Source organism: Diabrotica undecimpunctata, chromosome 8, assembly GCF_040954645.1.
Source record: "Diabrotica undecimpunctata isolate CICGRU chromosome 8, icDiaUnde3, whole genome shotgun sequence".
In the NCBI taxonomy this organism is placed as follows: domain Eukaryota; kingdom Metazoa; phylum Arthropoda; class Insecta; order Coleoptera; family Chrysomelidae; genus Diabrotica; species Diabrotica undecimpunctata.
Genome location: NC_092810.1, coordinates 141145570 through 141163022, shown reverse-complemented (window position 1 = coordinate 141163022; position 17453 = coordinate 141145570). Strand labels below are relative to the sequence as shown.

Below are 17453 nucleotides of genomic sequence, written 5' to 3'. Positions count from 1 at the left end.
TTATTTAACAGCTTTACAGAAGCTAATATATAATTTTTACGGTCGAGTTGACACAAAATTTATTTAAAAAATTGATTTCGAGCGCGTAAATGGCATTTAAAATCGTCGGTCGCTTTAAGCGTTGTTTCTGAGAGAACGGCTTATTTTACACAAAAAGGGCTTTTAAATAGTTTTGTTTAAAATTATCTCAGCTACATTTTTCATTTGAAATATTTTTTCCAGTAGCGTATAGATTCTTGGTAAATTGATTTTTGCTGTTTCCCCCTCTCTACGTGGGAGTTTTTTATAGAAAGCACGGGAGTGGCAATTGTGAAATTCGTTAAAGTGCAGAGACTTAGATGGGCTGGACACATTGCTAGGATGTCAGATCACGAATACACGAAGAGATTAACATTTTCAAAACTAGAGGGCACAAAAAGCAGAGGACGACCATGAATGAGATGGATTGATGATGTGGAAGAAGACCTACAGATTCTGGGGGTTAGAAGATGGAGGGAAGTTGCCAGGAATCGACAGGAGTGGCGACTTCTTTGTGAGCAGGCCAAGATCCACAACGGATTGTCGAGCCACTTATGATGACGGGAGTGGCAAACTTTTTTACACTTGTTTTGGTCTCATAAAAATTAAAATCTTAGCAAAATTCAGCTTGTTCGTCTCGTTTTTAATTTCAAATCTGGACAAAAAACTGGAGTTAGAGTAAAAAAAATTGAAAACAAATAATATAAACATCAAAATTTCTAAAACTCTAAACAAAATTAGTATAAAATGATTGGAATAGCACGTAAAGTTAATTTAGAAAAAATACACAAATATTTTTATGAACTTCGATCAAATGAAAGGCAGATATCGAGCACAGTTTATTAATTAAATCTTGCCCAAGTACTTTCGCTTCCTAGAGCATCTTCAGGGGTATTTCGTCAATTTTGGCCTATCCAACAATCTGTTGAGAGTGTCATAAACATAAAATTGTACATTAGACTACACGGCACAAGAACAAACAGTTTACAATTAAAAAAAATATTGGTTGGTATCATGAGAGAGAATCTCTCTCCTTTATGTTGTACTGAAAATCCATCATCAGTATTAAAGGAACTCACTTTTATTGTCACGGTGTATTCTCCTTTATGGTTTCACATTAAATGGAACTCATAATGCGTAAATTGTGAAAAGCATGTTTTACAAACAAAAGTGTTATAGTCCCTGTAACTCAAAGAAATGCCTATTTTGTACATCAGACCTTCTGCTATGTATGCTGCATGATACTTGCTTGCATATAAAAGAGCTTGCACTTCGTTGCATTCTCATTGGAAAAACTAAGACCTTTTATTATTCGACAAATTAATTTTGACGCAGATTACTATATTGCTCTGATTGATTGGCAGAACAATAAAATACCTTGCCCTCCATTGCTTCAAAGTTTGAAAGTAGAGGTTTGACGAAATATTATTTCCGGTTCTCCTGAAAAAAAAAAATCATCGACATCGCTACATTTCCCTGTCACACCCAATCTATAGAGAGATTCGTGAAGTTCGTAACTGAAGCATCTTCATCGGTTGTTGTTCCACAAAAAACAGACAGTTTTATTAAGGCAAAAATTGATTCGCGCAAAGATATGTCAAAATTTAAGACAAAAAAGACTACAAACCATAAACTATCATCCATAAACCAGAAAAAAAATTCAGCTCTTGAAACTATTTGTTTTAAAAAATAAAGCAAAAAACGTACAAAATTCTTATTTAAATGGTAAAAAAAAACGTATTCTAATAACTTACCGTTTAGCAAGGCAAGAATTTGTGGCCAACTTTTTTCGTCCTTTGTTTCATCTTTAAAATTCACTTTAGTAATCATCTAAACAAAGGTAAATAATATTATTGTTATCAAAAAACTTGTGGTAGTAATGACATACAAATTATACCGGAACTGACTGCGACAGGAGAAACTATAAACCTGAATAGTACGTTGATCAGGTTCGTTAATTTAAAATACTATACATACCAGTACGAGTATATCTGTACTGTAATTAATATATGCTATGTCTCTCTTTGGGTCATTTTGACTATTTTAGTCATTATATTTATTGTCGTATTATTGTATCGAAGCAAGGCAATTATATTCCTATTACATTTTAATATACTGACTTGGAGCAGCGGTATCTCGATTAAGAAATTACGTTATGATACTGTATGTATGTTATGAATCTGTAATTTAGTTATACTTTATAAACGTTACTTATATTTTTAATTTTAATTTTAAAACTATATGTAGTGTTTGGGTAGTCGCTACTAATCATTTCTGATCCCGTAGGAATATTAGTAAAATATTCTATGTGAATTGCTGTTTCTGGTAAGTAGCATATTCAACTTTTTTGTATATTTGATGACACTTATTGGGTAAAATTTAATTATTTATATCTATAATACACAAATATGTAAGCTGTCTACCTATTTCATAACCTTTTCTACTACTACTCTGTAGAAAAAAGCGAAATTTTGCAAAAAAAATATTTATTTTAAATTGTTTAAACAAAGTTCTGGGCTAAATAAACAATTTATACTACAATCTATGCAACGAGGCATGTATTTATGTATAGCGTCTACAGGCCTCTTTGGGCCTATTATTTCCATCGATTTCAGCGTCCACAGGCTTTTTGGGCCCATTGCTGTGTATAATTTCCATCGATTTCTGTTCTTAGCTGTCTGTTTCCAATCTTTGATTCCCATCTCTCTGATATCTTCCATCATTATATCTCTCCATTTCCTTGTTGGCCTTCCTCTCTTTTTTTTTTGCTCTCAGGTACTCTGCAACCAATATTCTTCACTTCCGAGCCATTCCAGTCTTCGTTTTGACAATACTTTTGTTATGTTAGGGTTAGTTTACAATTATTGGTACAGTTCTACATTAGTTCGTCTTTTCCATTCTTCCTCTACTACTTTTTTAACAAACGGTCTTCTTCTTCTTAAAGTTCCATCTCCTATCGGAGGTTGGATATCATAACGGCTATGGTCACTTTGTTGGCTGCTGCTCTGAAAAGTTGTAGTGAACTACAGTTAAACCATTCTCTAAGGTTCTTCAGCCAGTAGATGCGTCTTCTTCCTATGCTTCTTCTTCCTTGGATCCTTCCTTGCATAATAATTCTCAGCAGCTCATATTTTTCTCCTCTGGTTATGTGACCCAAATATTCTAGTTTTCTTCTTTTTATGCTGTTCATAATTTCTAACTCCTTATTTAGACGTCGTAGTACCTCAGCATTGGTAATCCTTTGAACCCACTGGATTTTTAATATTCTTCTGTAACACCACATTTCGAACGCTTTTATTTTTCTTATGTGTTGTTTCTTCAATGTCCAAGCTTCCATTCCGTATAGTAAGATAGAAAATATGTAACATCTTAGAGCCCTCAATCTAAGATGCAACTGAAGGTCTCTGTTGGTAAGCATTGTCTTCATTTTCACAAATGCTTGCCTTGCAGTTTCAATTCGGACTTTGATTTCTCTGCTTTGGTCATTTTTGTCATCAACCCAGGTTCCCAGATATTTGTATGTCTCTACTTTTTCTATTTGGGTTTGCTCTATCATTAATCTTTCATTTCCATGTTGCATCTTTGAGACAATCATAAATTTAGTTTTTCTCTTATTTATTTTTAGTCCGTATCTAATGCAATAATCGTTAATTCTATTTACCAATTCTTGTAGTGATTCCAGGGTGTCTGCCATTATAACGGTGTCATCAGCGAATCTTATGTTATTTACTATTCTTCCGTTTACAGAGATTCCATCACCCAGATCAAACAAACAGTCTACGAAGTATCTTTCTTTTCTATGCTTTCAATCTATTTTATATGGTTTTGTTCATAGTCCATGTCTTGGCAGTGTATATCATTGTGGCTCTAATTATAGTTAGTGTATACTCTTATTTTTGTATTACGAGATATATCTTTGGAAATAATTACTTTGTTCATGGCCCCAGCATATCTGCTGCTCTTGTCAGTTTCAGATTAATTTCAGTTTCTTCCTTACATGTCTGATCAATAAGGGTATCTACGTACATTTATTCACCCACCTTCTCGAATTCTACAACTGATCCATGCTCCATATCTAATTTAAAGGAGCCCCTGGTGTTTATTCTTTTTTGTTCAAGATTCCCATGTACTGGGATTTATTAATATTAACTTTCAGTTTTATTTTAGAGCTTTCCCGAATCAGCCTTTTTGCTATACTTACCACTTCTTCTCCATTTCTTGCGACGAGAACCACATCATCAGAGTACGCTAAGCATTGGTGCTCTTTGTAGAAAAGAGTGCTGAGCCTATTTAACCCACTAACCTTTAAGATTTTTTCTAGAACTATATTAAATAGACAACGGGTCACCTTGGTGAACACAAATGGTTTTTCTAATAGTCATTTTTACCAATCTTACTATTTTTTCTTGGAATTCTTTTAGCGTTTATATTAATTTGTTTCTGTTTATTGTATCGTAGGCGGTTTTATAATCAATGAAAAGTCCTTGTGCTAAAATGTTGTATTCATAGCAATTGATCAGGATTTGTTTTAGCATAGAAATTCTTTACATATATTTTGTAGCGTTTTTCTTTTATCTCGTATATAATAAAACACCGAAAAATATTCTTAATTTTTTTGATTTTCTTAAGTTGGTAATATAAACATTGTTAGTCTGTTTATAATAACATAAATTGCTATTTCGTTTGATATTGATTCCCCTTGGATTATTGCGTGTCAAATAAGTATGAATAATTCCACTTAGGTTAGTGGGAAAGTGATGCGGGAAAGAGGATACGGGGAGGAGGATGAGATCACTCTCGGTGGACCCGCTGCCAAAAGCAGTCGGTTTCATTGTTTAGTCCGGATTTTCTTAAAATTCGTTATTCGTTTTTGTTATCGGAAAATAGTGAAAAGTGTAGCAGCAGTTAGAAGCAGATTGGGTTCGGAACAGTAAAGATCTTTTTCGGCATATAGTTCCAAAAAAAAACCGGCAAGAATTTTTGTTTAATCCTACGAGTTAGAAGGAGCTGAATTTAATCTCAAAATGCTATTTGGCTCCTTTTTTTTAGTGAGTTAGTTATCACCGTTTTGTTGGATGCTGCAGTCCATGCGAAAGGGATTTGAAAAACAGCCTTTCCAAGGTTTTAAGAGGTCCACGTGGTTTTAAGTGAAAATTAAGAAGCTGAGTTTTGAAGAATACATATTGTTATCATCAGGATAATCTGAAGCCCAATTTGATGTTTGGCTTATCCAAGATTTTTTCATTTTGTGTCTGCATGGGTCAATCCAGATCAATTGCAGTTTGTGTGGGACAGTGTATTTGGTTTGTATCCAATTTCGTAAAGCTTCTACTCCATATTTTAAGTTCTCTGCCACAATACCGCTCTCCTCGGAGTTTTTTTAATTTTTCATATATTTTATTATTTCTTCAATTTCTTTTCTTGTGGGCTTTGGAATTTCTTTTACTACTATTTGAGGTTTTAGGAACATTATAATTTTTTTCAGTAGTCACTCCGCCATTTAGCAGCTCTTTGAAATATTCTTTCCATATTTCACATATTTGGTCTTTGTCCACTATCAGGTTTCCTTGCTTATTTTTTACATTCATAGTTCTTCCCTGGTACCCAATTTTAACCTCTTTGTAGAATTTTTTTATTTAATTTTCTTGTAATTTTCTTCAAAACACTTTACTTTATCATCGATATACTTACTTTCTTTTCTGCGCCTTTAGGACTTTCTTTACTTTTTTTCGTTGTTCAACATACCTTTCTATTTCGTCTTATTTTTGCGATCGGAAACTTTTTAATCTGAAATCTGATTTTTTTTTACTCTGTTCTACATTCATCATCGAACCAGTGTTTTTTTTTATCTTTTTGTTCTTGGTATATTCTTCGACGTTGCTTCCTTTTTTTTGCTTGACATTTTCAAGAACTTTTGTTGTATGTTACTCACAGTAGCCCTATCTTGTTTAGCATAGGTTTCTTTTATATCCTTTTTAAATGTACATATAAGACTTTTAAGGTTTATTGGTGCAAACGTCTTTTAGAGCATGCAAAAGCTTTAAAACGACGGTTTGTAAAAATTAATACACCTATTTGTTGTTTAGATAAAAGCAAAAAAAAGCAAAATTTTGAAAAAAATGTATTTATAATTACATATTGCAAAAATTGTTCTAAGACTTTAAAATTTTGTCAAGGTTAGGTCTTGTAATGCTTAAAATATGATAAAAATTTCAAAGCCATTTGTTGAATTATATAAATTTAATTCTTTTGTTTATCCCAAAAAGCTGTTAGAACAATTTTTCGGCCTGCCAAAGAAAAAGTGAGTCTTCTGCTTTAAAAATAGTAAAAAAAATTGAAGAAAAAAAATTTCATTATTAAAAACCAATTTTACAAAATAATTTTACAAAAAGTATGTTAATTTTTTACTTAAAAACAAATAGAATAACTTTTTTGTTATTGCTAGTAAAATGATTATTTTTACATATTCAGAAAGTGTAAATTTTTCACGAATATCAAAAGAAACAAATTTGACCTAGGTCAATTAGGGCCAAAGTTAGCCATTTTTTTTTAAATTTCACAGCTTATTTCTTTATAAAAATTAAAGGATGTAATTTACGTCGTTTCAATTTTGAATATTCAAAGTTTATGTAAGAAAATTGAATAAATTCACACCTCAAGAGAGTCGTCGGTAAAACTTTAAAAATAAGATATAGCTGACATTTTCAATGAAGTACAAAAAGTTGAAGAAAATTTAATTTCAAAGTTCAAAATTGGTATACGTAAAAAAATGTATTTTCTTGGCTTCCAATGGAGCAATTTTGGTTGCACACAGAACTTATAAATAAAGAATACAGAATAAAGGAAGATGGAGATGAAGAACAAACTCTTTAGGTCAACTGATAGTAATATAGCGAGCAAACTCCACTATCGCCAAACTTTATTTACTTAAAAGACGGCTCAAGGAAAAAATATTTAGAAATATCGTACTTACCGTTTTGGTGAAGCGTATACAATTTGAGCACTACATTAATGGTGATATAATTTGACTATTAATATTTCCTAAGACATTAAAGTAGATGAAATGGTTTTTAATAAATTTTGTAAATGTGAGAGAAATCAAATATCGTTATCTATATAACTTTATAAAGATTATATATAAATAGTACATTATAATCTACATATAAATTAAAATACGCATAAATGTTGTTACAAAATATTCTTAAATTTCTTATTTAAACACGTTCATTGCCTTATCAATTCAGGGTTAGTAGTATAAGACATGTACAACAAAGCTAAAACATATTATATTCAAATAAATATTATTTTTATATCTGTCAAACACTCCTATAAAAACATTAATGTGTTTATAGATTATACAGTTTTATGTACATAGGCATAAATTGCATGTTATTCCTGAAATGACTACCATTTTTATGTGATTTTTATTTTAAAGTGATTATTTTATCTAATCTATCAACAAAAAAAATCTAGAGTTTTAAACCCACTATTTGTGGCGTCTTTTTTAAAGGACCATAGGAAAATATAAAAAAAAGCCTCTTTATACTCGTAACAGGCTAGGACGACAACTCACACTGTTTGTCTGGGACGATAACTCCAAGCGCCACCTAGGAAACAAATCTAAACTAATAACTGACATTTCAATCATATTTTTTTCTTGAAACTATACGGTTGATTTAATGCTAATTTAATATACAAATGATTTAAATATTGTTAATCAGAAATTTTACTACTTCACAGTAATTAATTTTTTCGAAAATTTCTAAAAATATAGGTTAATATAATTGTAAGGTAAGATTTTTATTAAGCAAAATAGCTTTTGAGTGTTTTGTGGTAGGGGTAAAATAGTTAGTCGGATCGTGACGTAAAAAGTAATGACCTATTTTCTTGTAGTCCATGTAATTCTTGTGCAATAATAAACTATATGCAATATCAGTGTAATGCGTTCATAATCTGTGATATAGACCTCTTTAACTGTAGTGTAAGGGACATTAAAAAATGTTATGAATAGATAAGTAATGAACTCAATTTTATAATTTTATTAACTTGTGTCTTTTTTTTAATGTGTTTACTTTCTGATAAATATGATCTTTTACATCTGATCATTCAGGGAAAGATCCAAGGTAATCGTGGTCCTGGTAGAAGAAGAACATCATGGCTGAAAAATCTAAGGCAATGGTATGGAAAATCAACTACATCGTTATTTAGAGCTGCTGTCAATAAAGTCACGATAGCAAATATGACTGTAGCAAACTGTCGAAAATACTAAACATTGCTGATAAGAATAAAACGTACGTGTTCACAATTGTGTGAATTATTGCTTTCAATAAGTTCGTTCGGTGAGGCACTTTATGAAGAAACTTTTCATGAACGGAATTGGACGGATATCATTGACGGAAACTTTTTATCTCCTGAATCCAAACAAAAAAGAGATAAACAAAATAGTATAACCCCGTTAAAACATACGAAGAAAAACTCCCAATCACGGATGGGAAGAAAAAAAACCTCTTGGCACTATATGAACAAAACTTAATACCTAAGCTATACCACCAATATTACCAATCTTTACCAATATCTAGTACTGCTAGAGATTGTCTTCCAGAACCTGACGCAACTAAAAACAATGATTCAAATGTTTAATTCAAAAATTATTTTACAACTGAGGGTCATGACTGAGTACTTAAGGTAACTACAGGACGTGAAGTTCCATAATTAGAGAACGGTGATTATTTTTAACTTTTATGTTTTTTACGTTTCTAATTACATTAATTTTCTAGCAATACATACTTTCATAAAAATACTTTTAATAATTTCTTTACACATTTAAATCCATTTTATCCTACAACTTCAATTTTTAATTAAATGGATTGTAATAAATTTTGTACCAACATTAAAATTATTTTAATTTTCCTCTTTTTTAATTAAGAATATGAATGTGTTAGACCAATATGAACTGTCGAAAATGCCACCCACATTCGCAATTTTTAAACATTGGACCAACGAATGTGATTTTTTGGAAAGAAAAAAACCGTAAGCAGGTTGATTTTTTATCAATCTAACAAGGATTAAACATTAAATATAAAAAATATAAAAATTTTTCCATTTGTCAAGGCGCTGGTTTAGGATTCTCTAAAAAAGAGTTATCTTCCTCTCGTGAAAAGTACCACTTTTACATTCGATAGTTGGAAATGGTAGGGACGATATATAAATAAATCCACAGGTGAACTTGGAGTCAGATCAGCGGTCGTAACTTCAAATGACTTTTTTCAATTTAAACTTTATCAAAAATACAGCATCTATTTGGTTTGTTAGCATCAAACATGTTAATATTAAAAAAATTGTTTATTCTCTAGTCCTTTCCGACTCGCTCAGCTCAGTACGAACTATAAAATATATATTATCCTAAACATTCCATTGAAAAAATGATCAAGGCCGAACTAATGCAAATCCAGATCCTGTGGATACCATTTCATATAAGCAACGAGCAGATACAAGTGCGTGTATCGCCATCACCAATGACTCATCAGAAACCGAGTGTCGGAGTGTCACTAGCGATTTAAAAGTTTGTTTTCAACATAAGGAATTAAGTGAGTGGAATATGAAGTGGCATGATTCCAGTTCTATTCCAGCATGTTGAAATTACTTAAAATATCGATATGGAAGTATAAAAATCTTCTTATAACTCCTGGGCTATATATAAATCTTGTTGTCTTTATTTACATTTAAATCCCCCAATTCTCTGTTTACATTGTGAGGCAAAAGAAAAGATTTCCAAATTCCGGTTATAACTAGGACGTTAAAATTATCGATATAATACGTGTTATTTCTACAAATTTAATAGTAGTTTGTTTCAAGGTCGCTTTGCCAGATAGTTGAGACCTGTTTAAAACAAGAATTTTGGTTTTTTTAATGACAAGAATCGTTGGAGAGGTAAGGGAAACGGTAGCTCTTGTTGGTATTAGATTGAGTTCGAGGGGAATTAAGGTCAGGTTTGGAAGATGGCCCCTTGAAGACTGAGGTCGTTATGTAGTTTTGCAGAGACCGGCAAAATTTGATGAAATAGTGGACTAGACTCTATGTAATATGTCAGTTTAGAAAAGAGTCACCACTATTTCTATTTTTTTAAGTACCTAAGAGATTTGTATAAATATATCGTATAAAATATATCTTAAATAGTGGCTGAGTTGTCAATATGAATAAGTCAGATAAAATAAAATTATTAGAAGAATTTTTTTACCAAGTAACAAAAACAAAATTTGTTTAATTTATTGGTATTTCGTATTTTGAGTTAACGATTTCCAAAGTGGAACTCGAAACTTCAAAATAAACTTATTTTAAACTAAAATTGTGGCTTATTCCCAATAAAAATAGTAAATTACAATATTATGCCATAAGAAAATAGATTAAGAATAATTTTTATTTTAAATAAAAACACACACACACAAGCGTACAACCCAGCTCCTACAGAGATATGTGTGTTAACCATTCCTTCATTTCGTCTTTTCTACACCCCTTAGTGAGACATTTTTGCACTTGGACATTGTGGTATGATGCATTGTCTATAACCAATACACTACGGGCTGGTATATTAGGAATAAGTTTTACATGAATCCATTTTTATAATTATTATAGATCATTTCGCTATGATAATCTCCAGACTTCGTACCAGATTTAAATGTCAAACATGCGTTTTTTATGAACCGGCGTGAACAATAATCAGCCTTTGCCCTTTGGACACTGGCTTGTGCAAACCTGCGGTGGTATCGTTTCCCCAGTATCTGTCATGGGTATGAGAGGAATGAATATAAGTTTCATCCATGTAAATTATGGGCCGATTTTTTTCCCTATATTGTTTAATATTTCTGAGAAACTTCCTCCGGAGCACTTGTATATCGGGTTTTCCATTAGGATTTTCCTGTTATTCTTCGCTTTCTTCCATCGAAATCCCATATCTCTCATCACTTTTCTCAAAGTTTCATGCGACCCTGTAGAAATATTGTCTTCATTATTTTTTTTTTGTTATATGTCGCAATGTAGGAACTCGTTTTGCCGTGACATAATAATTTATTATTATACGCCGAGGTAAACCTTTGTCAAAATCGCCCAAGTTGGATTTTGGGGCAGATCTCATTCTTTTGTTAGGCGTCGAAAATGATGTAGAAGCACCTTCTTCTGTATTTTTTATTTCATGAGAGATCCGTTTTATAGTGGCTATACTTATTCCCGTTGCTAAGGAAGCACGTTCTTGAACTTTTTTAAAATATTTAACCTGCGGATTTTGCATCGCTTCTCTCTGCATAAAAATAATTACATTTGCTATTATCTCCCTCGTTTGTCCAGACAAGACTTTGCCTTCTAATTTTGAATGAAAATCTATGTTTATAATTTAAAATACTTAACAATAATTATTTAAAAAGTCAAATCTATTGTAATACGATATTTCTTTAACACACAGTAACTTTAAACATAAGTAAAATAAAAAAATCTTTGTCGCAGACTATACAAGTACCTTGCAATTCGAAGGGCTAAGAAATAATAAGGACGAATTGTGTTATGGTCGAATGCGCTCGAATGAGCCTAATTTCAAATCGGCCAAGTATCACGTTAAATTTGACAAGCAATACCCATTTGTTTCATTTTTGTGTAGTTGCCCCAATCCAACCCCCTTGCCATTCACTTATCCACGACCCAGCTCTTCAAATAAGCCCTAAGTGCTGTTCACACAAGTATCGTTAATTTCGCTTGCCCTATCTCCACCCCAGTAACTTATGTCCCAATTTTCAACCCCCTATAATTATACCCTATGTGGTAGGCAAAATATTTCGTTACAAAGTCCACTTCCAGAAGTAGAAGATCACAGGATATTATTACACGTCTACGACTTGGACACTGTAGGTATAGTCATCCCTACCTCTTCTCTAATTAGCGAACCTCAGAAATGCAAAATTTGCAATGCAGTAAACAGTATAAAGCAGTTCCTGATAGACTGTACTAAATATGTAATTCAAAGACATTCTTACAATTTTCCAAATAACCTGAAAGCATTACTTGATAAAAATTTTAATAACATTTTATATTTTTTATATTTATGTTTATGTTTATGTTTATGTTTATTAATAACAATAATAAACAATTTAATAAATTTCTTAAAATGTATAAATATGTTATATAAAATTTCATTATTACAAAGGTCACAGGAGTGTCGCTAAAAAAAATATTTTTTCTACAAATATTTTAATTTATGTTTTAATTTAAATGGATAAAAAAGTTTTATTACAGTATATTACATTTTACTTAATATAATTTGAATTTCTTCCAAAGTCTTATTCTTTGTTTCAGGTACAAATTTGTACGTCAGAATAGCTGAAATGATGTTAGATATCCCAAACAATAAAAATGGCCCTCCTAGTCCGGTTAGATTGTTCAAACTATAAAATAATGTATTCATAATCAGATTTGATAATCCAAACGCCGAAATGACTACAGCTACGCCCTTGGCTTTGATATTCGGTGCAAATAGTTCCCCAGGCATAAGAAAGGGTACAGTACCTATACCATATGACGAAAGTATCAAAAACAGTATGAGACCCACTAAAGGAAACCACTGAATTGGTTTAAGGTTGATATCAAGATAAAATGTATCAATAAAAAAATATGCTGCTTCTAGCAAAAAGATAACAGATGTACATAGTAATGATGAAATAAGAGATACCCTTCTACCCAATTTATTTGATCCGTATGAAGCAGTTGAATATAAAGCAAAATTCATAAACGTGTATACTATTGTAGATACTTCCAAGCTAATGTCAGTTCCAGATTTTAAAAATATAAATTGTATGTATGGACCCAGGGTGAATATGCCTGAGAATATTTGACTGATTCGTAAAAATGTTGCAGTAAATAAAGCTCTTTTGTTAGTTTTATTTGTTATCAAATCTGACCAAGAACCTGATTCCTTTAACTGTTTGTCCATGACTTCTTTTAGTTTTGAAAACTCTTCTTCTACATTATTTTTACGTTTGAGCCTTCTTAAACTGAGTTTAGCTTGTTCATCTTGTCCTTTGTAGATATAAAAATATGGACTTTCTGGCATAAATACAAAAATAAATAAAAATATTATAGGAAATATTGCACAAATCAAAGAAGCAACCGTAACGCTACAATATAATCCTAAAACGTTAATGAGAAATTGGCCTAAAAAACCTGTCCAAACAATTGCATTGCCCCAGGTACCCCTTACTTGTGGACTGGATATTTCGCCGATATAAACTACTAGGCACGTAAATGCAATACTATCACCAATTCCGTTGATTAGTCTAGCTAAATAAAATAGCCAAATATTTTTAGAGAATGCTTCAAGTAAATATGTAGTAACGTAAGGTAATGATGTTAACAGTAGCAAGCGTTTTCTTCCAATCTGATTAACTATTATCGACAAGAATACTGGTAGTATTACGACTGCTACAATGCTTATCACAGAGAAATATGAAGCTTCTTCTTCAGTTATATTGTAGTTTTCATTATCATTTACAAGTTTGATTAAGAATGGTGATGGCCATGCAAAAGAAATTCCGCAGGTTAATGAAACCAGAGAAACTGAAACAAATATGTCATTATCATTATTATTGAAAATAAACTAAAAGATTTTTTCTTTTATAATAAACAAAAAATCATACTGTACAAGAAAACAAAAACAAAATTTGTGTTAAAGAAGTTATAAAGAATTTTAAATTTTTATTTAACCCTTTATTGGTCTATGGTCGATATTTCGACCACTGCTCTTAATGATACTTATGAGCTAGTAATTGACATGAAAATTTACCGAAGGGCAAATTCAGTGTTTGTAAATGAACTGTACCCAAAATGAACACCACAGTACAAAATCCAGCAACGTGGCAGCAATGTGGTCGATTCGCCAACCACAAACCGTCAGACATACGTTACCGTTGAACGTGATCGTAGGTTTTTGCCGTTTGTAAAAGTAAAAAGAAAAATAATTTACAAAGAACTTATACATCAAAGTCAATGTAACACATCACAGTATTATAAGTTTTTATTATCTATTCTGATTCGATTGGCACTGGCGCTAAGATAATATATCTTGATTCACTGAACATAACCTCAAAGTAGCACATGTAGATTTTACAATTTGAAATGTATTTTTATATATATATATATATATATATATATATATATATATATATATATATATATATATATATATATATATTTCATACATATATATATATATATATATATATATATATATATATATATATATATATATATATATATATATATATATATATATGTAAGAAAAGACAGTTCTTGCAATATAGAACACGATACTGGTGCATCTCGAGTGAGGGGAGTAGGCAGATTGAGACCCCGAACTCGAACCGAACCGTATCACTCTTGATAATGGCTCCAAAATGGGTGCCGAAACGTCGAGTAATAAATTCTCAACGTGGTTCTTCCCGAGAACTAAGTAATTTTCATTCATCTGACCGCGGAAATTTATCCGAACATTTTATTCGCCTCTACGGGGAGGAATTTTTCATTCTTACTAAATCTTTTTCTAATCTTCTAACACGCAAATACCGTCTTCTCTGTGACCTTGCTTTTCTTAAATCGTGTCGAGACCATCAAGTAATTCCAAAATCTCTTCAAGTTAAACATCATACTAAATCTTCATCAATTTCCAAAATTCTTAGAGCAACTGGTTTTTCGCTTCTTCGAAATTCAATTCATTCCACCCGACGCAACTTAGATACAACAAATTCCCAACTTCTTAAAAATTTACAATGACATCCACTCTTTTAATATCCATCCATTATTATGGGACACATTCGATCGTCTTTCTCACCAAAAAGCCCAACACATTTCTGACAACAAAACCCAAACCCAGAAACGTAAACTGGACCAACTTATCTCTCAACAAAATCCAAAGCCCATTTCAAATCAACAACCTTCTACTGTTGTCCACAATTTCTCAGATATCCACATATCCGATTCAGCTACCAAAGCTCTATCAAAAGGCTTCAATTTTTCTGTCACACCTCTTTCAATACCAACTGAGAAAATCATTTGTCAAACTGAAGAAGCTATTTCTCATTTTCCTTCCGACCAAGCCGAAGTCGCCAGACAAGATGTCGCCAGAATTCTCCGTACTTCCAAACCCCCACCGTCAAATATCAGTCTTTCAGAAAGACGCGCCCTCAAAGAACTTTATAACAACTCTGACATTGTCATTCTTCCGGCCGACAAAGGTAATGCCACCGTCATTCTTAACTCTTCTAATTATTTCGACAAAATGATCGAACTTCTCAATTCCACAGAATACAAACGCGTCCCAAACGATCCCACCACCTATCTGAAAAAAACGATCAAATCCATCATAAATAAGTCTACTCTACCTTCAGACATCAAAAAATCTCTTATACCCAGAGAAAAATCATCCCGAATTCCAAAGATATACGGCCTTCCAAAAATCCATAAGCCCAATGTTTCCCTAAGACCCATCGTCAGTGCATACAACTGCCCCACTCAGAAATTGGCAAAACATATCTCTTTATCCTTACAACCATTAGCCGAAAAAGCTTCGTCTTTTGTCAAAAACTCTTTTCATTTTATTGATTTTCTGAAAAATATTTCTATTTTACCTCCAGATATACTAGTTAGTTTTGACATTGTTTCTTTGTTCACCAACATTCCTATCGATGAAACCATTTCCATCATGGACTCTAAACATCAAATCCCCCAAGACACACTATCTCTTATAAAACACTGCTTGTCTAATACATACTTTTCATTCCAAAATTATTTCTATCGTCAAATCAAAGGTGCCCCAATGGGATCTCCCCTCTTTCCCGTAATAGCTGATATTTTCATGGAACATTTCGAAACAGCAGCCCTGTCCTCATCAAATCTCAAACCCACCTGCTGGTTACGGTATGTTGATGACACTTTTGTCATTTGGCCTCATGGTAAAAACACGTTAGATCTCTTCCTCTCCCACCTGAATGGAATACATCCTAGTATTCAATTCACGATGGAAGTTGAGTCTGAAGCGTCTTTGCCATTCCTTGATGTTCTTATTCAGAAAAACTTACCTCACAGTTTTTCCTATTCCGTGTACCGGAAACCCACTCATACAAACCGATATCTTAATGCCCAGTCACATCATCACCCCGCCCAACTCAATTCAGTTGTCAACACTCTCATTTCTCGTTCCATAAGACAACAATCATAGGTCATCCGAAATTAATTCAATAAGGCAAACACTCTTAAAAAACGGCTACCACAAAACCCAAATCAATAAGAGCATTAGAACCACGTTGAGAATTTATTACTCGACGTTTCGGCACCCATTTTGTAGCCATTATCAAGAGTGATACGGTTCGGTTCGAGTTCGGGGTCTCAATCTGCCTACTCCCCTCACTCGAGATGCACCAGTATCGTGTTCTATATTGCAAGAACTGTCTTTTCTTACATATATATATATATATATATATATATATATATATATATATATATATATATATATATATATATAAACTAAGGAACACTCGAAGAGTGTTGGGTTTTTCGGTCAAAGTGGAGAAATAAAAGACAAGGTGGCTACTTCATCTATTTATTGAAGACGTTTCGCTTTCTGCTCAGAAGCATCATCAGTTCATCTAAAAAGAACAATATGAAAAGCCAAACATCCATAGAGAAGTTATAACATGTGTGTTACCTTAAAAAGACATGTAACAGTCAATGATATTAAATGTGTGAAAAAGCTTACGATAATGGACATTTAGAGCTAAAGTTGCATAAACAATTAATTGAATTTAGGTACAGTTTACAAATTAACGGACTTAGCACAGCAAAAGAACATGTGATAATCATACATGTATATAAAAAATTATTGTAAAAAGCTTAAGTAAAAAACTGAGAGATGCACTTCCAACAATGTATTATCAGTTAAATTTAATTTTGACTTTAGGTAAATTATTGAATTGGTGGAATTAAAGATTAAAATATAATATTTAAAAGTAAAATGAAGTTACCGGTCTTTAGCTTACTGAGTGCCGTAGGTAAATGAATTAACAGGTGTAACACCCACGCCAACAACGTGAAAAGACAGTGGCCTTGAGGTCAAAATATGACAGAACAGCAAGGCGAAATACCAACCTCTAGTGCAATAGAGCGGTACATTTAAAGAATATGATAAATTTGGGTGACAACTTGTCATTAAAAAGCCAAAAAAAGAAAGGAAAAGGTGGTTAAGATCACCATTTCCCCCCCAGTGATTGGTTTAGAAAACCAAAGAACAAAGCAAGCGAGGTCAATCCAAAATATCATATATTATAATATCTACGTTGTGACTGGTTAGCCAGCCATCAGGTGAAGATTAATTTAACTTCCACAGTCCAAGGTTCATAGCATTT

The 17453-nt window shown here is 32.2% G+C and overlaps 1 protein-coding gene across 4 annotated transcripts in view; it reads right to left on the bottom strand.

The window, feature by feature from the left end:
- Positions 1–17453, bottom strand: part of LOC140448129 (facilitated trehalose transporter Tret1-like) — a 111856-nt gene that overhangs the window by 6865 nt on the left and 87538 nt on the right. For 3 of the 4 annotated variants that reach the window (XR_011951658.1, XR_011951657.1, XR_011951656.1), the window contains 2 exons: positions 6992–13614; positions 1773–1848 (listed from right to left, as the gene is read on the bottom strand). Coding sequence is in view for 1 of the 4 variants with exons in the window: in XM_072541212.1 (XP_072397313.1) it covers positions 1773–1848 (76 nt within the window). In the remaining 3 variants the exon portion in view is untranslated. Of the gene's footprint in view, positions 1–1772; positions 1849–6991; positions 13615–17453 lie in introns of those variants that run through there. The other variant, XM_072541212.1, reaches the window with a different exon arrangement.